At 37.2% G+C, this 24,647-nt stretch overlaps 2 protein-coding genes across 2 annotated transcripts; one reads left to right on the top strand and one right to left on the bottom strand.

The window, feature by feature from the left end:
• Window positions 1–1,988: 1,988 nt before the first annotated feature.
• On the top strand, window positions 1,989–11,769 carry LOC113748656. The gene is made up of 20 exons (XM_027292166.1): window positions 1,989–2,038; window positions 2,126–2,241; window positions 2,475–4,002; window positions 4,099–4,170; window positions 4,274–4,336; window positions 4,502–4,834; window positions 4,951–5,031; window positions 5,182–5,451; window positions 5,717–6,163; window positions 6,253–6,315; window positions 6,936–7,004; window positions 7,168–7,599; window positions 7,929–8,567; window positions 8,810–9,169; window positions 9,266–9,346; window positions 9,426–9,605; window positions 9,692–9,835; window positions 9,913–10,161; window positions 10,664–11,209; window positions 11,284–11,769. Exons 2-20 carry the CDS (start codon window positions 2,128–2,130, stop codon window positions 11,568–11,570), a joined length of 5,958 nt encoding a protein of 1,985 aa, XP_027147967.1. The 5' UTR covers window positions 1,989–2,038; window positions 2,126–2,127; the 3' UTR covers window positions 11,571–11,769.
• Window positions 11,770–12,267: 498 nt separating this feature from the next.
• LOC113748842 (cellulose synthase A catalytic subunit 2 [UDP-forming]-like) lies at window positions 12,268–19,914 on the bottom strand. Its single transcript, XM_027292417.1, has 14 exons — window positions 19,559–19,914; window positions 18,832–19,027; window positions 18,487–18,719; window positions 18,286–18,388; window positions 18,010–18,196; window positions 15,977–16,243; window positions 15,424–15,769; window positions 15,120–15,257; window positions 14,902–15,027; window positions 14,594–14,806; window positions 14,188–14,458; window positions 13,841–14,037; window positions 13,394–13,744; window positions 12,268–13,279 (listed from the first exon to the last, which is right to left on the bottom strand). Exons 1-14 carry the CDS (start codon window positions 19,637–19,639, stop codon window positions 12,698–12,700), a joined length of 3,291 nt encoding a protein of 1,096 aa, XP_027148218.1. The 5' UTR covers window positions 19,640–19,914; the 3' UTR covers window positions 12,268–12,697.
• Window positions 19,915–24,647: the final 4,733 nt, after the last annotated feature.

Below are 24,647 nucleotides of genomic sequence, written 5' to 3'. Positions count from 1 at the left end.
CACACGAGATTTCTGACTCGTTTTTGTATTTTTTTGCACTATTTTCTCATTTTTGTGGGTCTCTCTGTGTGTGCTCGTGTTTTTTTTTTTTTTACTGCGATTGGATGTTTTGACTATGGTTTCAAGATTTCTGAAGTAAATTTGTATTCAAGAAATGATTTTGCAGGCTTGAATCTTCACTGGGCTGGATGTTAATTAACTGCCTCACCCTTATCATTGGACACCATTGAAGACAGAAGAAAAAATAATTATTGCTAATATATAGGTCTACAAGTATGGTTTTCGTGTCAATTTCCGCAGACTTTGCTTTTCAGGAAAATCTGTGCGATGAATGCTCATGAATCGTCTAATATGCTGTAGGTGTAATGCTACAATTTGGGTAGATCTTATGAGGCTTATTTTTCTGCATACCTTCCGCTTGCTACAATGCCATTCTTTTATATGTATCTTAGTTATTTGAACCATCTGTTAAACCTTGAAAGATGTTTTGCATATATTACTCTCGTTCTTCCAGTAAGAGACTGGTGATGGTCTATTGAGTTGCTGTGCAATGTAGGCCTGGTTTTAGCTTCACTATGTAGACCAGGTTTATCGACATGTGATGGGTAGAAGCTATTGTTAAATCTTTCGGCAGAGGTTGTAAAAATGTGCAGTACCAATTGTTGTCAGGTAGTTTAGTGTGAATTTTTATGGCTACTAATGTCAAAAAGCATTTGCTCTGCCTCCATCAGCTTGATCTCACATTCTTCATGTATGATAACATATTGTTGTTGTTTACTAGTGTCTTTCACCTGGAGTCGAGAAAACAATAATATGGTTGATTTATGTGGTAGATGTGCACTAAGTATATAGCTTGATGTTGGCTAACTGTCCAACTTTGGTATGATTTCCTATCTTACTTACCTTTCTCTTGTCAACTGAGTGGCAGTGACAGCATTTGCTTTCGCGAAGTTTTTCTACAATGGCACCAATTTTTCTTGTTAATGTGTTAGTGCTGCTTAGAGCAGGGCTTTGGGGAGGCTTGAGGGAGCTTCTCTTGAGGGAGCTTCTGGCATTTTTTCAGTTAAAAAAGGAGTTCAATAATCTGGTTGAAAGTTCCTTTTGATGCGACTTCTTTTGCTGGAATTGTAAAACTCACTCGTGCTGGACCTTTTGCAAATGATAGTTTCAAGGCTTGAAGCTGCAGTAACCTATCGTCTATACATCTTCTCTACAAGAAGAATGCAGGTATAAATGCTGAAGATCTTGAGATGCCCTGGAATTAGGCCGCGATTTTAGGGTGAATCTTCATGACAATGTTGAAGGTCTTGATGTAATCTTTAATTTTCTGTACATAGCAGAGAAAAGTTTGTTGAATATATGTAGCGCATTGAAGCTTCAGTGAATGGTATGCCTTTGCAAGTTTTGGATTTTCTTCTTCTTCCAAGAATCAGGCGCACATAAATGAACAGTTTCTGTATATGTTTCCAATACCTTTGGAATCGCCCATACCCTATAACTAAATCCCACCAATAAAGCAAAGAAATTAATTCTACTATTGTATTTAGTTGAAAACAGTAATTCATATTGTAATAGGGCCAATAACTCAAGATCAGCTGATTTATTAGTTGTAGTAATTGAATAAAGCTGACAAGAATTAAAAAACTAATTAAACTTTAGTTTCTTTTTCCCCATAAGCTCCTCACATTCTCTCACGTGATCATCCGCTCAAAGGACTATCTTTATTATCCAATTTCACTTCTCCAAACCCACGCGCCGTTTCAGGGTTCAACTTCACTCGACCCATCTGCGAGTCTTTGGGAAATGTGTCAACATCGGGCTTGAGAGTGCCGAGTACGCACGTTTCCGCATCCGCGAAGTTAAAAAAACTTCCCATGAAAAATTTAAAAAGCGAACGCTGCCCGTTTGGTTCAAATTTCAAACGTTCCCCTGCCTATTTAAACTACAAACACCCAAAAAACTATTCAATTTTCTTCCTGCATCAAGAAAGTATGTATTTTTATCCGTAACCCGAGAACTGGATGTGAAGTTTTGTCAGGTATAGCTTACTGAAAATGTCATTTGTGATTTTCTTGCAAATATTTTATCGTTGATTACTGGTTTTTCTTGTTGCGTGGTCTTGCAGGGATGGATTTTCACAACTTGAAAAGAAGGGAACTGCAAGAATTATGCAAGAAGCACAAAATTCCTGCAAATTTAACCAATTTGGAGATGGCCACCAAACTTACTGCCCTTTTAAGGGTAACCCTTTTCATTTTCATTTTTTTTTTGGCATAATAGTAGGAAAAAGTTTATCTTTTTGTTGTCTGAAATGTCTGTCTGGTGATGTGCAGTGCAAAAGATTTAACTGATTGTTGAAAAAGAAATGTACCCATTGAGTAGGAAATGGTTTAGCTTTTTATTTTTTTTTGTGGGAAATGGTGTTGGTTCATTGTTTTTGACTTCGGAAATTAATCAAATATATATATGCGCAGGGCAATCAACAGCCCTTAACTCGAGGGCGAAGGTCGTGTTTGAAGGGTTTAGAAGAAAATGTGAGCGAAAATGAATCTGATTTTGAAAATAGGCCAGCCAAAAAAGTTAGGTTTAGTCCACAAAATGAGATGATTGAGTTTGAGAAGTCAGCAGTTAAGTGTATGGAGACAAGGGGTCGAGGAAGGCGAAAATCTGCTATGAATCACAGTAAGGGTGGTGAGGTTGTGGAAAATGATAGTCCTGTTATTTTGGTGGATGAGGGAGTTGGAAGGGGCAGAAGATCTAGAAGGGGGAAAGTGATAGAAGGCAGCTATGTAAAGAGAAAGGGAGGGAAAATGGGGGTAGAAGATAATGTTTTGAAGGATAAATTACCGTCTGCCAGTGGTGTTGTAGGTATGAGTAGCGATGCTCCGATGGATGAAGGTGCTGGAAGGGTTACAAGGTCTAGAAAGGTTAAATTCATGGAGGATTGCGAGGTTGAGAGCAAGGGAGGTAAAAAGGGGATGAAAGCTGATGCTTTGAAGGGTGAATTGCCTTCTGCTGCTGCTGATAATGCACCTTTAGTTGATTTTAGTAACGAAGAGCATGTAGTGGTAGGGAAGAGATCTTTGAGGAATAGAGTCGTCGATGTGGAGAAGAAGAAAATTGCCCTAGTGGAGAAGGGGTCTCAGCAGAATGAAGAGGACTTACTGGTGAGAAAGAGATCTTTGAGGAATATAGAGCTAAAAGATAACGAAATGAGGGCATATGAGGATGTGGAGAAGGGTTCTAGGAAACCAGAAAGACAGGTGAAGGACATGCGTAGGAAGGATATTGTTAGAACTAAAGCAACCGAGGAAGAACCTGAGGCCATTCAAGCTGAAAAGGTGTTGCGGAGGTCAAGGAGACATGTTGCCAAGATGGAATGCCACAAACTGGTAAAGGAGGATGTGAGAAAAATTGAAAAGGCTGTACAAAGAAGATTGAGAAGCATTGTAGCTGTTGAGGTAAAGGAAGTTTCTGAGGTTGACAGTGTTTCTGGAATGATGAAGGAAAGTTATCCATTTGACGAGAATCTAAGGAGGTCTAAAAGGAATGCTGCTAAACCTGAAGTTATATACACTAGGGAGCAAACTGACAAAGTGGCCAATGCTAAAGGTAAAGAAGAAAGTAAAAAGCGAAGAAGGGATGCTTTTCTTCAAGAACAAGCTGTTAAGGTTGATGGTAACTCCGTTGAAAGGCCTCTTAGACGATCTACACGAAATACTGAAAAAATTGAGAGAGTTGCAGCAACAACTGTAAGAGGAAAAGTTGCTCAAAAACAGAAGGGCAAATCAAAGAAAACAAGAGGAAAGTTTGAAGATTCTTTCACTGAAAAAATCTTGATAACTGAGGATCTTTCGGCTCCTGAAGCTGAGCTTATGATCCCTGAAATTGCGAAAGATACTGTAATCGATAATTTTAATGTTGTAGTAGATTTGACAGGATATGTTTCTGACTTAAATGGTGCAGATACTTCTGAGCCAAACTTCATTGGAGAGGACCAGGGTAGGGGAATTGTTTATTTTCCTTTATTTGTACTCTTTTATTTGTAACTATTGGTTTTGTCTGTTGAAGCTTTTTAACAGAATTTCTTCTGTCCAGACTCAGGTTCAGTTTCTGGTACATTTGTTAATGCTGATTCTCCTTTTACAGATAACAGGGTAGAAAAGAAAGGTTAGACAGTAATAATCTTTTGCTTCATTTGTTTAGAATGTTGAATTTGAATACTTCAACTCAATGAAATAACAAGCAGTTTTTCATGGGAAATCTGAAGCAGTTCCTGGCACTAATGGCAAAAGTGTGCACCCTCTGTCAGATGATAATGATGTACAAAAGCAAGGTCAGGCTGCATATAGTTTATCTGTTGACAACTAATCTAACATAAGCAAAGTCCTATAGGGTAACAACCTAAAGAAAAAGCTGCTCTGCTCATATAGACTAACATATCATGTAGTCTAATCATGAACAAAAGTAATACTTATGTGATTCTGTTTCTGGCATGCAGGAGGTGAAACATGTACTGACGAGAGTAGCAAATGGGGAAATGACTCTGAGGAAGTATTATATATGAGTAAAACAGCACAGATAGATAAAAATAACAGATTGACAGGGCAACGTATATGCTCGGATGTCAGTTTGAATGGTGTCATTCATGATGTTAATGAACTTGTAGGAATGTCAGAGAGCATAATTCCAGAAACATATTCCACCTCTGTTTGTGAGCACTGCAAAGAACAACAGATGCATGAAAGCATTGCACACGAAAGTGGGCAGCTCAACTTGGAAGAGAGTTATTTTGGAGATCATGAAAAGTCCCTTCCCGTTGCTGTTTGTAAAGGTGAGAAAATGACATTGACGGTTATGATTGTGTTTCCTTAGTATCCACTTCTGAAGGGAAATTTTCCCCATGGGATATTATGCTTCTTCATCCAGTTACTGGCTTTTTACATGCAGTTGCAACCATAGATACACTCAATTGTTGTACCTTGGATACTGCTGTCAATCCTTTGGATAATGCTGTTCAAAATGAGCAAGGTTAGTACTTTGGTCCATGTTGTCAAGAAACTATCAACATAAGGTGTTCCTTTTGTAATGTACTATTCTGAACTAGATGCCCTACCTAAGAACTTCTGAACACCATTTATGTAATGAAGAAATTTTTTGTGTATGTTAAATCTGTGGAAGATGGCCATTCAAATTTCAAGCGTGGCACTTTGGAGGAATATTGGCATCCTAGTTCATCTGATGCATTGAGGTTAAGTACAACAAGAGAGGTGCAGGATGGAAATGTTGATAGTGGTGAAGATACTCATCAGCCTCTTGAAATGCATCGAATTGTTTCAGCGGTCACTCCAATATCAGCCAATGCTGTTGAATCATTGATAGAGTTTACCCAAAGCAACTTTGATTCTATAAGAGTGGAGCTTCACAAATCCAATATTTTGGAGTTGCAAGGTAAGCAATTATAGGTCTCCTTATTCTATGATACTTTGTTAATCAGGCATAGGGAAACATATTTTGTTTAGACTTCATAAAACTCTGGTATAAGAAGACCCCGGCTTCGTATTCAAGGTCAGAGACCTCCTGGCATTTTATTCAATCTAGTTCCAGATATTTGAAAGCAGATATTGCCAGAATGGATGAGTCATGCTCAAATTATACAGGAACTAAAATGGTGGATCTGATAGCTGATAGTTTGTTGGTTTAATCTTTGTTACAGATGGCCTCAACTGCAACGTTGCAGGGGAATCGCTAGATGCAGCGGATTTGGAGACACAATTAGAGCCAAGGGCACAATCACCAATTGAACAAGGGAGGGGCGCTGAGGCTAAGTTAATTGAAGATGGAGATAATCTTGTAGAATTGAGTGACTATGAAGAGGTTGGACATTTAAAACATAAAGCTGATGCCATCCATGACAGTTGTCGGTCTAATGAGTTGGAATCAGTTGCCCGAAATAAGTTGTGCGTTTTACCAGAGCAAGGCGCCACTAATGATGAAGAGTCTGTTGTCATATCTGATGCACAAGGGGTAATTTTATCCTTACATGGTGAAGGTACCCCAATTACCAATGGAGGAAAACATACAGAAATAAAGCTAAGTGCAAGTAAACATCATTCAGTGACCGCTACTATTGCAAATTCCAGTTCCATTTTAAGACATCGATGTATGTAGCATTTGTTGTTTTGCTGGCATTCCTTAGTTTGTTAGCATGGTTATTTTTTTTTATAACTAGCACTTTTGCCTCTTGTGCAGCTGCCAGTGCTAACACTAAAAATGAGAACTCTATTTTGGCAGATGATAATGCACAAAATCAAGGTCAGAACTTTTTTTTTTTTGTTAGCCTTTTTTTTTTGTGGATTACTCAGCTTCAAGTTCAAGTTTTATAAAGAATATGACATGATGTTTCTCGAAAGAGAACCACATGGAGGACTGTAGCATTGAATGAAACTCACCCATCTAAGATTCTTTAATGTAACTCAGAAAATGGAGCTATCAGTGAAGTGGAAAGGAAAGAAAAAAGTGTTCACATGAAAGAATCATACAGGATAAAAATGTCTCCAACTACCGAGCATGACGATTTCTAAAGATGCAACATAACCCTTGATGGAAGTTTGAAGAATGGGGTAATTGATGTGTTAAATAATCAAATAGAATCAGTGGCAGAACTGGAACACAGAAAATTTAGAATCTGGATGTGAGGCTGCCACAGAAGGTCTACCTGAAAGTTACAGTGGACTGTGGCAATTAACCTGGAAAAGATTAATTATATTGCACTTGAAAATCATTGCAATCTCCTTTCTATTTTTGAATGTGAACAGATACGTGTTTGTCTGTATCTGTTTTTCCTCATTCTCCTTTTCATTTGAGAGTTATTTTAGATGGATGTTTTGCATCTTGGCTTTGCTTAGAAATATGCCTTGCTGTTTGCATAACAGGAATAGTTGATGATTGTATGTCAGTAGACGTACAGGCTACTTCCAAGAATAAAGATGAAAATCATCAAGGTTAGTCCCTTGATCCCCTATCATGTAACTACCATCTTTTAATGTATGCTTATTGATCTGCTTGTGCCAGTTTATCATTGCAAGGTTTTTTAATAAAAGAAGAGGTTCTCTTTTAATAAGCTATTACATTGTTGTGGTTGAGAATTATTTTGTAATCATGCAGGTGAAAATACAAGGTTAATGAACTCTGGGGAAGCATTGAAGCAGAAGGAGGAATCATCTTGTGGGGAAAGGAATAGTCATGAGGTTCATTACCATTTTCAACTAGGCACATATTTTACCCATCATGAGCTGATATCTCGTGAATATGGTAAATCTGATGGAGATGGGCAGTCAAAGGATTGCTGTGACACCTCTGATGAGTGTCAGGATTCGCTTCGTGATGCTTCCAGAAGCAGCATCGATAAGATACTACAGGAGGAAAATGTTCATGGTGGCGAAACTTTCGTTGTGCCTTCCCATTTGCATGAAAAAGCTTTAGCTTCGACTCTAATATCTACCACCGCTATTGAAACAGAGTGCAAGTTTGGTGAAAGCATTTTTGATACTAACAGAGTGGAATTGCCTAAAGCCAAATTCAACTTTGAATTCCTAGGTAATCGCAGGAGGAATTCTTACCCAATTGTGATGTTTAGCTCTAGTTGATGCTGAATAACTTAATAATGCAACAGCTTCTGATTAGACTTAAGATAAGACTCATACTTTGGTTATGACAGCAAAAGTTCTCCTTTACCAGATAACAAAGCAATATCAGACCTTCTCATATCTTTTTCAAAATAGATGATAATATTTATTTCTTGAATCTGTAACTGAGCTATTGTTGCAAGGAAATTGACAAATCATTTTAGAAAATATACTAAAAATGTAGTTCTATCTGGTTATCACTTTACTTAGCAATCTCTAAAATTTTCTGCAATAACACAGGGGCATTTACTGAAAAAGTGGGCTCGGAGAAACAGTCAGAAGTACGGACTCAATCACCAAATCAGCAAAGGAAAGGTGTGGATGGAGATTTTGCAGTTGAAGCATACACAGCGCTAGCAGATGGGCAGAATAGTGCAGAAGTAGCTAAACTTGAAGAGGGTGGACTATTGAAGGATCAAGATGTTGCCCCCAGTGATTCTCTGCAGCATGCTGAATTTGATTCCTCTGCAAGAAGTAAGTTTAGCTTCATAAAGGATCAAGCTGTCTCTTGTGCTGAAGCTATTGATGGGACAGCCAATTCGCACTTTGTTGCTGAACCATACACAGCATTAGAAGATGGGCAGAATAGTGAAGAAGTAGCTAAATTTGAAGAGATTGGACATTCTAGGAATCCAGATACTTCCTTTGATTGTCTGCTGCATGCTCAGTTCAATTCCTCCACAAGAAGTACGTTTAGCTTCATCCAGGATCAAGGTGTCCCCATCACTGAAGATACTGTGGAGAAAGTTCATTTATCTCCACCTTCTGTAGCCACCAACAACACTGAAGAAAGAAATAAAGGAATTGAGCTCAGTGCAAGGAAATGCAATTCATTGAACAAAACTCTTTCAAATTCAAGTTTCTTCTCAGAATGTCAGCGTATGTATTGAACTCATTTACTTGCTTTCAATAGTGCCTTATGCATGGAGGATGCATCTCATTGTTTTGTCTTTTGGCTCTGCTGCACCTGACTGGTAATATTTGTTTATTGCTTAACCTGAAATCAATCTGGAAAGTGTACAAGAAAAATTGGCTAAGTTGTACTAAAGAAGATTCTCATTCAAGAAGCTGTAACATTAGATTAAAGAACAGTGATACAAGTCAATGTTCATGTGATTCAGGAGATATAGCTTGTGGCGAAGGGGAAACAAATGAGGAAAGTGATCCCATTGAAGCATATCACATGATACAAATGGCTTCGACTAGTAAGGACTATAATTCAGAAGGATGTGATAAAAGCATGGATGGAAGTTTGGATGGGGTCATTGATGCATTAAATGTTGAATTAGGATCAAAGACAGATGTTGAACTAGGATTAGTGACAGAAAGCATGGGAGCCAATGGAAATTATGTACTTTGTTTTGAGGCTGATACAGGAGGAGAGATGCTAGAAAGCAGCACTGGAGAAGAGAGTGGGCCATTTAACCTGGAGGCTACAAATGAACCTGAAAGTGTTCACTCCCTTGATACTGCCCCAGAAGGTTAGCATTTTTAGAATAGCTGTTGTTCTTCTGATTCCTGTGTTTCAAGAGGTACTTTTGATGGTTGTTTTTAATTCACACTATTAATTCTTGCAGTAGCCACTATTGTTACACTTGATAGTTGCCCCTTACACAGTGCCCAGACTCCTTCAAAAAGCTGCAACAAAAATGAACATGGTCAGTCCTTCAGTCCTTTCTGCTAGGACTTGATGACCATTAGAATTTGTTTAATGATCTGCTATTCTTAATGCGACAGGTCAAAAACTTGAATTGACTGATGAGCCTGTCAGTCTCTCAACCACTGAGGAAGAGAAAAATAATCTGAGTTCTGAAGAGGAAGTGAAACATGATTTTTTGTCTTTGAAAAAGATTAGTAGCTCAGGAAGGGATGGATGCTCTGGTCAACATGACGTGGTGCATAGTAGGGAAGAACAAGGTTAGCATTTCTCTTTTTTCATTCATTTAGCAAGCTTCATCTTAGTGACTTTCTTATACCCTAAAGTTCTTTACCTATTTGTGAAGAAAAAGATATTTCCAGTTATGAAGAGCTTGTGGATTCTGAAACAGCTGTAGATTATGAAACTCAGAGAACAAATCAGCAGAATATCTTCCCTACTGCTGCTGAAGGGAACCCCGATGGATGCAATTTCAGCAATAGCTGGCATGGTTAGCTATACAGTAAGTTTTATGGGGTTTATTTCTTTTATTGTTCACTTGTTAATGTATTTTTATGTCTTGCGCAGGAGATGAACTTAAAATGCTGTTTGGTAACTCAGAAACCAGTCACAAGGTTTTATGTCTTCAGGAGAGGGATGATGGAGCTTATGCTAAATCCGTGTCTGAGTTTGCTTCTGAATTCAAGGATAATTTGGTGCTTTCTAATAGCACTCCAGCGCAACATGATGATCAGAAGATTGGTGATTCTGAAATTCAGAAGGAAAATGAAGTAGGGAAGAGTAATACAAGCGAAACCTCTGCTAAGTTTTTGGAAGGTAACATTCTAAATATTCGTTCTTTTCCTAATGACTACAGAGTGGAAATGTTATTGAGAAATGTATTCTGAAGTTGCCTGCTTATATTAGAATCATTATGAAGGATTTTAGATCATGGAAACCCTTCAGCAATCTTTCAGATCCTTTTTATATTATGTGAACCTTAATATTTAAACTTTTGTTTTGAAGAATGGGAACTAGAAGATAGTTAGCTTATAGTTGCTCGAGTGTATCTGTATATGGACAAGAAATTTTAGATCATGGAAACCCTTCAGCAATCTTTCAGATCCTTTTTAAATTATGTGAACCTTAATATTTAAACTTTTGTTTTGAAGAATGGGAACTAGAAGATAGTTAGCTTATAGTTGCTCGAGTGTATCTGTATATAGACAAGAAATTTATGGTATTTTATCTGAAAAATTATCCTCGTTCCATCCTTTGTTGAGTTAAAATGACTCGTCATTGAAAAGATTTTACTGATTAATCTTGATTTAATTTCCAGATAATCAAAATGATAAGCATGCTGAGTCTGGCACTGAAGTTCCTACTTTCAGCAGTTTAGAAATGAATATACATCCACAAGAGAGCAAAGGGGATCAGAGCTTTTCATTTGACCAAAGCAAGGATGTTAAAGTTGAAATAGAAACTTCTGAAGCTACTTTTGTTGGTGAAGAAGTTACCACGCTAGGCCATGATGCTGAAGATAAAGTTGGAGAGTTAGTTATTCAGGATTCTTTTGCTTCTGAATCTTTCATCTCCAAGAGTCATGAGTTGTCTAAGGAGTGTGATGATGATACCATGATAGACTATATCAATTCAGAGTCTACAGAAAATGTTCCTTCAATGATCAATAGCCCCGAGAAAAACTTGATTATTGATGCCTTAGCAGCTGTTGCAGAACTCGCAAATTTGGTTGAGCCAGAGGCAAAAAATGTGGAAAAGACTGGTACTGCTGATATAAAAAATGTAATTGTGCCTGCTGAAGAACAAAAAGATGGTGAAGCAAGGGAAGAATCAAACCATCAATATCTTGAAGATGCTGGAGGAGGTAAGCAGCATAGTAAATCATAAAATGATGTAGGAGCTAATTTGAATGATGGCTTTTTTTGTTTGTATCTGTAGTTCTTGAAGATACTATAGCAATGCATTCAGAGACACACTCCAGTTCAAATAAAAACTCAGATTCAGCAGCAGATGAGAGCATCAAATCACCTTCCAAGCCATTCATGTCTACTTTCAAAGGGAAGAATAGGAGAACCATTCTAATACATGGAACACCAAACAAGCTGCAAACAGCAGTGGATATGAAGGAGAATGCACCAAATTCCAAATTAGAAAAAGTTGGTACTTGGACAACAGTGAGACCAGCAGCAAAGAGGCCAGCCCTTAAGGATCTTCTGCATAAATAGAAGGGGTCTCTGTTCTTCTGTGCTGATACAGCAAGTGATCCCAGTGAATGGATGCATATCTCATGCAAGTAGTTCCTGGATATGCACGTGAGTGATGTAATATTGTACTTTTTTTTCTTGTTTTCCTGAGTTAAAAATGGTCTTGTTTTGTAAATCAGACGTTGTCAATGGTGGGAAAAGAACTGAACAAGTTTTTTTAGTTGTTTACTGAGAAAAATTGTGATCACTGACCGATAATATCAGAATGATAATTTTTCTTGCCCTGTGCTTGGTGTTTGAAGCTTAGATAATATTGTTGTTTCACAGCTAATGGTGAAAACTCGGGCTAGTGTTGCTTTTAGTGTCTGAACATTGCACAAATCGGTTGTCACCTCTGGTTCTAAAGCATTTACCAACTTTAGAAAATTTTCTTAATTCGCTTTTAGCTTCTTCTGTGATCATCCAGGCATTAAAAACGAGTGTATAATAAACTACCAACCATCCATGAAACCAAATCATCCAAGTCCCAGCAACTGATGTGAAATAAAAGATTCAAAAGCTATGAAGTTTGAAAGCAACAGAAGATTAATAAATTGCACCATGCTGAAGAGTGTAGCAGGAGAGGATCTTTCTAGCTATTCATTGACAATGTTGCAATCAGATAATGAAAGAACCAAACAAAGGCTAAAAGAATTGAACATCCACGTAACACAGCAACTGAGAAATGAGGAGAGAGGGATTATATTGAAACTAGAGTTTTGAGAACACTGCTTTATATTGAAACTAGAGTTTTGAGAACACTGCTTGTATGGAGTCCCTTATTAAGAAGGGAATATAAAATTATGAAACATTATGTTCTTTTTGGGACTGCACAGATATTTTTCCACTTATGTTTCTTCCAAACAACAAAATCTCAAAAATTTATCAAAAGAATCAAAGAAAAACTTTGCAAACAAATATCAACCTGACTGGCCTCGGCTCTTTTTATCTACACAACCCATGACAGAGTTCCTTCCAATCAATTTATACCACTTTCTTGAATAAACAACAAACTGTGCCCTCTGGGATTTCATTTTCACCCCAAGACTCAGCCCTTTCTTCTGTACCATCTCAACCATCTAAATGTTTTCTATCCTTCCTGTATCTTCTCACTCACAGTCCAACCCACAAATTTCTAATACAATGCCATTCTTGTTCACAAAAGGGTTGATGCGGACCCATAGCAGGGAGAATATTGAAGCCAACAGGATTGACCACACCACAATAATAGTGGGAAGTCTATCCTGCCTCCCCATCAAACCCTTCAGGAATGGGTATAAATGGACAATCACCCAAAAGGCAAAGAACAGCTTGCCAAACAGTGGACCCCAAGAATCATATCCAGTATTGATGGCATCTGCCACCCCAACAATGACGCCGATGATGTTAATTATTAACAAGGTCATTGGAGGGATCAATAATGAAGTCCACTTAAACAGATAAAGCTCAGAAAACGCCCCATCATCAGCTGCTTTTGATGTAACGGTAAAGTTGGTATTGACACCAGCTAAAACCTTGAGTAAACCTTGGAGGAGAGCAAAAAGATGCGCTGACACACCACCAATAACCCAGAACTGCTCGTTTCTCCACCAATCATCTATGCCAACACCACCCCATTGCATTTCCAGGATACCGGTAACGGCAATTAATATGAAGAGGCCCATGAAAATGATACTGGCATAGTTGCTTATCTGCAAGGAGTAAATGAAATATTGTTGGAAGATAACTAGCAAACTTAGACTGAATAAATACATGTCCAATTTTTTTTTTTCCCCTCGCTTCCCAGACAAGCATCTAGGCCTTACCTCGGGGACAATGAACTTCCCAGTTAAGAGACACACAGCTGGCAAGGTACAATAAGCAATCAACGGCAGCGATGTCAATGGATAGACGACTGAGTTTATGTATGAAAATCGCTCCAGTGGCTTCAAGCCACATCCATAGCCGTACCAAACTGGACAATGTCTGCTCAAGAAAATCTCAACAGAACCCAAGGCCCAACGGAGAACCTGGTGTAGACGATCTGACAGATTAATAGGGGCAGAACCCTTAAATGCAGGCCTTTTAGGAATGCAATATACTGATCGCCAGCCATGGCAATGCATTTTAAAACCGGTCAATATATCCTCAGTAACAGATCCATATATCCAACCAACCTGTTACATAAGCAAAGTAAGATAACTTAGATGCTTTGCTTAAGAGAAAGAACTAGATTTTTTAAGAGATTTTGATCTTTTAAGCAGTCCAAGTACCTCCTTCCCCCATTCTGTTTTGTCTTCATAACCACAACTGATCACATGGATGGCCTCTTTCAAAAGTGATGAGGGTGTTGCACCTGGAGGCACACCACCATCTTCAAGAAGTGTAGAAGCAATAAATACAGGCGATTGTCCAAATTTTTTCTCAAATTTTATCTGGGGCATGAGGGAGGACTTTTCACTGTCAATTCCTGCACCAAAGATACATCAGGCAAGTTGAGGTTGGAGTGCAGAATAAACAAAGTAAAAAAGGCACAGCTGATATTATCCAATAGTAATTTGATTTTCAAAATGCTAAATATAGTATTGATTCGGATAGTCATCTGGTTCCAGATTCTTACCTTCAATTCCTTCTTCAATATTTTCAAGTGCATGTATCTGAGTTGAAGTTTCCCTGCCTTTTGTCTTCTTTTTATCCTTCGATTTCCCTTTCTTGTTCTTGTTCCTTGAGCAACAACAACAGCAACACAACTTTGGGAGACAATTGCATGTTTTGCCTGGGGGTTTCTTCTTTTTAGGAGCATCATATCCATAAAGAGCTTGCCTCCTGAAGACACATCCAGTTCCAACATAAATCGGACCTTGGATCCCATCCAGGCCTTTCATATTTATCTGTGTCAGTTTAAGAGAAAGATCTTAGCTTCTCAGAAGAGTGTTTGCTGAGTTTTACAAAAAACACGTATATATAACATTCAAGTGGATCCATAAATGGTATAACATGAAAATCATATAGTGGTGATTACATACATCGAAAAAGACAACATTGCGATTTGAATATCTATCATGACGATCAATCCCATCAAATCTCTGAGGAAACTGCACATAGCATATTTTCTTTCCTGATGTGGGGTCCATCATGAAGCACATAGCTTCTCGAAGAGCCTTACTGTTATTGATGTAGTGATCACAATCAACATTAAGCAGGTATGGGGCATTTGAGATGACTGCTGAAACTCGAATCTACATTGACAATAAACAAATTAAAGACAATATATTATGTTTAAATGGTAATATCAATGGTGACACGTGTAACATGCCAAATAATTCAGACTTACCAAAGCATTCATGGCTCCAGCCTTCTTATGGTTCTCAAATCCCGGCCTTTTCTCTCGAGAAACATATATAAGACGGGGCAATTCATTTCCTTCAATATCACGGACACCATTATGTCCCAGGAATACCTGTGGATATAATAGGTTTAAGTTATTCACTTTGCAAGAATGATCAGTACTACTGTCAGAAGTGGAGATGATGAGACAGGAAAAATATGTACCTGGATCATTCCAGGATGATCCCTGACACTATTTCCAGGCCAAGGAGTTCCATCCTGCATGGTCCAACCCTCCTCGGGTACCTTTTGAGCCATGGCAACCAACCCATTTATCCGAACCTTAAACTCCTCGTATTCTCTCTGTACCAGAAAAGCAGACACACTCCAATTTAAAATTGAGTAATCATTGAGCTAGCCTTTAATGAAAACTAAAACTTCACCAGTCCATCTAATTAATGTCTAGCACACTATTTTTTTTTTTTTGGGGGGAAGAGGGGCCGTTGGGGGGGGGGGGGGTTGTTTTCACCTTCATTGCACGGCGTTCCCTCACAAATGTAGGATCTACTTTGTCTCTGAGATAGTCAACCTTCTGAGCAAAGTACCATTCTGGGGCTCGAGGCTCTAAGCTGAACCTCTTACAGAATGGTACCCATTTTCTGGCAAATTCAGATGTCTCCGAAAGTGCCTCAAAAGTAAGCATTGCAGCACCATCATCAGATACATAACAGGCAACCTTATCCACTGGGTAATCCACAGCAAGGATGGAAAGAACTGTATTTGCTGTGATAAGGGGAGGTTCTTTCATTGGATCCACTGTACTCACAAATATATCGACTGGAGCTAACTCAGAAGGCTTCCCTTCTTTCTCATACCTAGGAGAAAAGGTCAATGCAGAGAAACTTTGAGAACCAGAGAAACTTTGAGAACCAAAAATGAAAGGAGATGCTAACCTACCCGTCTTTAGTATATTGACAAAAAAATAAAAGTAAAAATTGAAGCCATTAAATATATGTGAAAATGTATACTGCATAAGCAAACAAATGCTCATGAAAGGAAACTTTAGAAAAAAAAATAAGTACCTTAGTGAAAGTCTGTCTAGGTATGTCTCTCGCTCAATAGGGAACCACTTAGGGAATTGATCAAATATCCATGACACTGCAAACCATATCTCACATATAATTGATGTCAGCCACAATCCATATGCATCATTGACAGGATGAAGAATTCTATAATGGAAAAATAAGCCAAGAATCGCCATGCGGATTAGAATAATCATCCTGTATGGATTTATCTTGCTTGAAGGAATTGGCAACTTTCTTGAAAGTGGCTGCCTGCCTTCATCCATCCTGTACAAGCAATTTAAAGAAGAAGAATTAAGTCAAAAAGTTACAGGAGAATGTCAGAAGACAGTGGCACTTTCCGGACAAGCAATCCTCTCAATATAGTCAATTACACAGATAGTTATACTTGTTCATCAATGTTCCAAAGCATATAATAATAGTTACACAGTATGCTTGTCCACAGATTTAGATTTCCAAACTTGTAATAAGCATTCATGCAATTGAAATTTAGTATCTTCCAAGTGTCATGGTCATTACATTCCACTCAGTCATTAAGCATGTCTAACTTTCTTCCAAGCATGCCTAACTTTCTTCCTGAAATAAGGATATAAATGGCAACCAAACTTTGATGGGAGGATGTCAGTGAAGCTGGCAGACCAGGGGAAAAAAATAACTTCTGGTTCATTTGTAAAACATAGAAATGAAATTTATTCTGCTACCAACTGAATGATTTTGCGAAAATTCACAGTAGATCCACTTCCCTCACTCGAACAGGAAAATTTATCTCTGTGATGAATAAAATAAGAGTAGGAATTGTTTCTGTTCCTCCTTTTCTCTCTCCTCCATAAGTCAAAAGATGTAAAATTACTAGTTAATGCCTAATGCAAGTTCGTAGTTGGATGGTATGTTATATTTTGTTTTCTACCCTGCATTCTAAATTTGGGCTCACTTATGAAGCATTTGACCCCATGTTATACACCAGCTGCTTTATTCCACTTAGTAAATCAATCACAGTATTTAAATTGATACGGCGTTTTTAATATTTACACCACTACATTCTGGAAATTGCAATTTCCGTTCCAATTAGTCCATAACATATACTAAATTAGATAACACCAAGCAAAGAGTAACACTTGTACAATCTATGCCAACTGTCACTCAAGAGGGGAATCTGTTAATTTCTCCAACCTCAGCTACCAGCTAAAATATGGCATACTCCAGGTAAGAATTTCACTCTCAACTCATTTGTCGTGAACTTCATAAACTCGGATAGCTACAACTTTACAAGCTGTTATGCTCGAAACAACCTTAGATTTGACTGTCGGGGATACCAAGGGGCCACTTGATTGACTTGACCATCAATCACTTTCCTACTCGAGTGTCAGAGATACGACCTAAACGAGTCGAATGTCAAGCTCTTACTCGTTATTTACACGTGCCTCACATTTTATGTCCAACTAGAAAAAAAATTAACAGTGAAACCACTGTAATTTTCTTAGCTCTAGTAACAATTCTTAACTTCGTCATCCCTATACAGACACATGGCTAACTTTCCAACAGCAAATAATCCAGAGGCCAGAAGTAGCAAATCTATAACAAGTATAATAGTCTCTGTAAAAATTTTGAACTCGACATACTTGGGAAATGCAGAAATATGATCCACGCATTCACACTTCAGCAATTACCTAATGCAATTATACTTTCTACCTAATATCTCCCTACAACAAAACAATTACATTGGGGCCTGCTGACTTTCTAACAGAGCAAATTTCCAACACCAAACTTGCTGCTTGCAGGGGGGTAAATCAGTCAAAGGCCATATGATGTGGCAAATTCCAGTGCCAAGAATAATTGCATTACGTCTTGTCGTTTATCAAACCAAAGGAGAGATTTTCTAACCAAGATTATCATCCATCTCGAGAATATGCACTGTCAAAATGACAACATTTACTAGCCAAATTATTCACCCTCAAAAGATTAGAAAAAAAAATTTGAAAAGGTACACAAGTCAAACCACCGACACTACCACATAATATAGAGAATACACCTACTTGGGCAAGTCAGGATCATCCAGCTCATCTCCATCATTATTTCCACCACCTTTATCCCCTTGATGCTTAACAACTTGCAATTTTTCATTTTGTTTTTTCTTCCACTCTTCCATCCTATCCTTCCATGCAACAGTACCATATCCATAAACTGCAAGATCCTTCTTAGGATCCATTGGGCGAGGTGGCACTGCAAGATCAACCGCATAAGGAAATCAAGCTCAAAAAATAACTAAAATGGACAAAAGACTCAAAATTAGAATAAACTGAAGGACATACAAGACATGGAGTTATCAGTAAACGGAACTGGATGGACTCTCTTTCCACGACCCATAAAAGGAGGGATTATCAAAGCATGCTTGTCAGCCGATATCCCATCATCCTTCACCAAAATAACAGAATTCATTTAAGCTTGTTACAAAGAAAACAATTACTATAACAACCAATTGAGGAAATTATGAGAAAGTAGAGTGCATCTACCTCTTGACCATAGGTAAGGAGAGGGATCTCTGAATCAAGGGCTGAATCCATTTCTGATGGGGTAGTAATTCCAGATGCATTGACATTACCACCACGGCCAATATTAAGTCTAGCAGCAAGGGCTGCCTCTGCAATCTGTTGAGGGTCTCTTCTCTCATTGCTGTTATAGTCAAACTCGTGCTCCAAATCATCAAATTCATCCTCATCTTCATCACCCTCTACTCTTGGACTCCCTGAAAGTGAAGCAAATGATTATTAATTACCAAAGATACAATTTTTACCAAAAACATAGATGTATTCTGGAAATGAATAAAGTCAGAAATGGCGATTGGGACAAAGGATTACCTTTTATGCGCTTGTATCTAGTCTTGCACTGAGGGCAAGCTTGATTACCCTCCCTTCTCTCGTATTCATAGCAAGGTCTACAAACAGGGAATGCACATTCATTGCAGGCGACAAACGGCTCTCCATCAACAGTAAATTCAACCTCATCTCCACAAATCTGACAAATCTGCCCACTCAATTCCTTCACAGATGTTACCTGCTAGCAAGAAAACATTAAAAAAGATGCTGATTAGCACCAGATCAAGAAGCACAGAAATTTTGACAAGCAGATATATCGCCGAAAAAATGCAACTTGGCTCAGAAATCTAAATAGAAGCTAAATTTGGTAATACATTTACTTGAATCTATTAATGCATCAGCACGGGGGAAGTAACAAACCAAAAGATTCTGAAAGCTACATAGTTCTTAAAAAGCCATTAAACAAATAGCCAAATTGGCGACAGAATTCCCCAAGAAACAGCGGAAATCTAGCTTAAAGCATAAAAGCCAACGAATGACGAAAACCCAACAACAAAACAAGAATAAAATGGAATTTTTGCTTCAAAATGTCAACTTTGTCCCAAAAGAAAAAGAAAAAGAAAGAAAGCAACGGGGAAACTCCAGAAACCAAAAATGTAGGTGAAAAACCAAAGAAAACACCAAAATTTGAGACCAAAAAGAAACGTTTGTGTGAGGTAGAGAGGAAAACAGCAAGAGATAAAGAAAGACAGATTTGAGGGGCACTTACTCTTCCAATCTCATCAGCATTGATTAGTACAAACTCATTTCTGTTATGTGAACCAGCAATAAGCCTCCCTTTGGTATCCATCAAAAAAACACTACACACGCTCAGACAAACAGTGAGAGCGTTCTAAAGCACCACCTCCTCCGCCTTCACAGTCCACAAGAAAGAAAGAGAAGACTCTCACCTCTCTCTCCCTCTCTCTCACAGACTTCCACACACAGTGAGAGAGAGCAAAAAATCAATCACTCAAGAACAGAAGACGAAGAAGAAGAAGAAGAACCATTTGCCTAGTTTTTTCTTTTTTTCCCTCTCTTCCTTCCCTCTTCTCCTGTCTGCCTCTCTATGCTCTTCTCTTAAAACTTAAGAACCCCATCACAAGAAACACCAACCCCACATTAAAGAATCAGTGAAAATGATGTATTAACACACATACCTCTCACTCACTAATGTGCTCCTACTATTAAAAAAATGCAAATGCCACTGCTACAATACAAAAAAATGGGATTTACTCTGTTCAGTAAATAGAGTAAATCCCAGAATTTTTTTACAGTAAATTAACAATTTTTACATGTAAATAAGAAATCCAATGACAACCCTTTTATGGGTTTGGAAGTTTTAAGATTCTTTTCTTTGAGAGAAATCCCAAGTTTGGGATAAATATCGGTTCTTTCCCTCTTCTACCCCTTTTTCTATAGCTGTAGTCAGCAGTGGCTTTTAGTGTAAGAACTGTTGGGATCAGGAATCAAAATACAACTGGTACTCTCCGGGGGTATAGCGGTGAACCGAGCAGGGGGCTAAAGCGGTGAACCGTGGAGTTGGAGGAGGGATTTGGACAAAGAAAAAAAAGAAGGATTACAACTACTTAGTTTTTTTTTTTTTTTTGGGATTTGGTTTTACAGAGAGATAGAGAGAGAGAGAGAGAGAATCAAGGGGTTTGAAAGTTCAACGCGTAATACAGAAGGGACAGGGATCGGTGTGATGAACGTTTTTTCTGTATTTTTATCCTTTTACGTTTTGGGGTATTTTGGGGATTTTACAGGTTATTTGATTAATGAAGTAGGAAAGTGGACGTAAGCTGGGTTTAGATGTCTTTCTCTTAGAGTGGGGCTCCCCTTGTGGCTGTTGGACAGTGACGGTGGTGGAAGGTGGTGGGGAGGAGGGGGGCCCCACCGTGGAAGAGGTGGTTCTTGGCCGGGATGGAAGGGGTAGTTTGGTAAATGCAACCGTGGTTGGTAAATTTTGGGGGATGAATGGCATTTTGGTAATTTGAGTTTAATAATTTGTTGCTTGATTGATGATGGTGATTGGTGATGTTTTATTTTTGCACTCCATCTAATTTAGGGTTGTCTCTCACGGTTTTTGTGTGGAATGTACTTTGTCAAATGAGAGAGAGAGAGAGGAGTAGGAGGATGGAGATGGTAAATCCAATTTGAAAGAGAAATTACAAGATTTATATTTATTTGGAACTTGACTTGCTAATACTAACAAATAAAGTGGTTAATTAAGACGTAAATAGTTGTCACGTATCGATCATATTAAGACTATATAAATTTAACGTAAACGATGATAAAATAATAACGAATTAAAGTTCTCACGTGGCTTGGATTGATGAGTTGCCGAATATAATATTCGATCATCATGAATTTTTTTTTTGTCGGTCATGCGCAACAATACAAAAGTTTAAAATTTTCATTAAACGAAGTTGTTAGGATGTTGTAAAAGTGAAAAATTGTTCGTTTTGATTTTCATAATCTACGTAATTGAGCGTGAGATCACATTTTTGTCGAAGAATTACAAACAAATTCACTAGGTAGTTCAAAAGGTTTACAAATGTGATTAATGTAATAGAAGAAAGTTAATAGTAGTATTGCGAGGGAAAATCAATAGCAGATGTATGATTTGGCTAAGAAACTTTTCATAATGTTGTAGGACAATAATGTCCTAAGGCTAAGAATCACACCTCCAACTGACTAGATAAGCAAAAATTGAGTTAGCCAAGAGAAGAAAATGGATAATCATTGGAGGAAAAACAAAAACAACAGGAAGAAAATAGTAGTATAATGCAAAAGGCTAGACGAGACAAGTAATGCCTCTATCACAAGAGTAATGTGTGGGTACAAAGCTCGTTATGAACCAATTTGTGTAGTCTACTTTTGTGACTCTTTTTAAGCAGGAGACAAAAAATATATTGTCGTTGTAATTATAGTGAGAGGTTTTTTTTGCTCCAATTAAGTCCCTTTTTAAGACTCTGAAATAGCTTGGAGTCACAAACTAAAGAACCACCATTTCCATTTAAGCCCTTCTTTTTCGATCAATTTTTTGCAGGGCATCCACTACCTCTTTTGGACAATTTAGATAAATAATAAATGATGCCGACATGACTTGTCTATTATCATGAACATGAAGAGCTAGATATATTGTGCTGAAATTCACAATACTAGATTATAATGAGGTGGTACCACCTTATTCTGCTACTTCTTTGCCCCTTGGTTGCCTTTTTGACAATTACTAGTATTTGGTTTAGAACCACTAGGTCAGCCCTGTGATCGGGAAAGAATTCTTAAGATTTTCCGCACTATCAGATTCAGGATTTGAATCCTATACCTAATAGTCGGGAATGAGAAGAGCGTGGGAAAGGATAGAAGGGGTTCAAGAAAAAAGTATTTGAATTAGTATTTATCTACTTTTACTTTTTCTGTTTGTTTGTTAACAGTTAAAAATGAACAGATCATTGAACATGCAATTGGCTCTGAAAGTAAATATTATTATTTGTGATGTGTGAGACTTTCTACGATTAAATTTTGTACAACACAAAATTGTATTGATCTTTCTTGATTGCACATATATGTATATCAGTTCACAAGACAATATTATTGCTTTCGTCGATTATTCAAAATTTTGTTGATTTTGCAGCTATATGAAAGTGCCATTCTCCTCGTGGAATTAAAATTTTAATTTAGGTTTTATACATTACAGAAATTAATACCAAAGTTAGGAAAGATTTCTCTTTAATTTCAGCTTAAATAATGGAGTGCATGCTATTATCTGTCCTTGTTCATTAGATGATACGAAAATGTACTTGGATTAGGAAGAACGTTAAAAAAAATGGGGGTAAATGCTTTAATATAATGCACAACATGACTTTTCCTTCGTTAAATTTTAAAGATCTAATGGATTTGCAATACCCAACAATGAAAATTTGGGAGTAAATTAGCTACGATGGTACTTAATAACATCCAAAAATTAACAGTACCCACTGAAAAAGCCTGAAAGAAAATGACAATTAACTGTTACCTAATGGAATGCTTAATTAATGCTTGGCATCTACTTTTTGAAGTATCAAAAACCTTGTTTGGATTGCCATTTCTTTCAAAAAAAAAAAAATTATGTTTCCCGTAAACACATTTTTCCATCACTTTTTTAACTCATAGACATGAAATCATTATACTACATTTTTCTACAAAAACTCCAAAACTGATGTGGTATAAAGAAAGAATGTATAGGTATGTTTCGACGGAATATTTTTATTAGTGTTTTTAAAAAATTTTACTGTAATTGTAATCTTTAAAAGATTTTCAAAATAGGAAAACTTTCTTTCTTTTTCTTTAGAAGACACGAAAAAAAAAGAAGGAAACCAACTAGAATACGCTATGTACCATCTTGGATGCATAGTCAGGTCGGCCGCTGGAAATTCATAATAATTTCTAAAGTTGTTATTCTGTCCTTATAAAATGTGATCTTGTTTTTATTTTAAAGTCGCTATAGAGCACCCCACATGATTAAAAAATCCAAAGAGATTCTTCCAATATTCTTTTGGCTACTCCGCCCAATTTGTTTACATCATACAACTTCCCTTTCCCAAAGTCAAACTTCTTTGACACCTCCAAAGACATATAAAACATCATCCACGGCAAAAGTTATAAGTATGTATCTCAACTATTATCCCAAAAAAAAAAAATCAGAAGAAATGTTTCAATCTGAACAATGATCCAAAAATTGGAAGTGCTATTTCTTTTTTAAATGTATTTTAGTAAAATAATAATAAAAAAAAAAGCAATTCCGTATTGAAATTTAAAGCTGCAGCATTAAATATTCTTCTGTAAGTTTGCTAACAATCGCTGGCTCTCTCTGCCTTTTCTGCCAAAAAATAAATCATGTTAAATGGTGTCGGTCGACTCGGTCCAATACTCCAATGGTTGCCGTTAAGATAAGGTACATCATATCATGTGTAGTCAATTCACCTTTTCTCTTCTTTTTTTCTTTTTTTTTTTTTCAAAGAAGTGTAAGTTCACACTTTCAGTCCTTGAGACATTACCCTTGGATATAAAAATGCTTGCCTAAAAACTTACCATTCTCAGTAAATCTCTACGCAAGTGGAAGGATACTGGAAAAAGAAAAAAGAAATTTTTTTTTTCCCTTTTTTGAGGAGGGATAGGGGGGAATTTTCGAAGTTATGTACATGAGAAAGGGACATTTGATAAAATTGAAGTTTGAAAGCTTGAATTCATTAAGTTAATGAATTGTTAAATACCAAATTTGATATATTTGAGTGTATATTGTATTAAGTGATAAGTGAGTAGCTTATTACTTAATTTTAGGAATAAGTTTTGCCTAAAAAATTCAGTGTCACTTAATTAATTGAGATGTTGAATTTTTTTTATTATCAAACGCGTCTGAACATATTAAGATTTGAATCCATTAAATTTAAATGCTGCATTAGATTATCAAACAAGGTCTAATTCCAGCCTCTTCTGTTTTAAATCTAATTTTGAAGGACTTAAGAGCTCTCTTCTGCCTGTTGAATCTACCACAATGATGATTATACAAGTTATCATCAATATATTAAAGGTATATATTAAGTTAGGATGGGGCATATAAAATTAACTGCTCTTGCATGAAATTCTTAAGGGAAATAATAATATGTAAATATTTTAGGTATAGAGATATTTGAGAAAAGAAAATAAAGAAAAAAAGGCATGTGTACAGGAATGCATCCACATGCCCCATGGGGTTGCTTGAAGATTGTGACAGCTCTTGTAAGCAGCGAGAGCGGACCCTCTGGATGTTCCTTCTTCATCATCTTCTTCTCTGG

Source organism: Coffea eugenioides, chromosome 10, assembly GCF_003713205.1.
Source record: "Coffea eugenioides isolate CCC68of chromosome 10, Ceug_1.0, whole genome shotgun sequence".
In the NCBI taxonomy this organism is placed as follows: Eukaryota; Viridiplantae; Streptophyta; class Magnoliopsida; order Gentianales; family Rubiaceae; genus Coffea; species Coffea eugenioides.
Note: the sequence above shows the minus strand (reverse complement) of the source record. Positions and strands in the feature narration are given on the sequence as shown.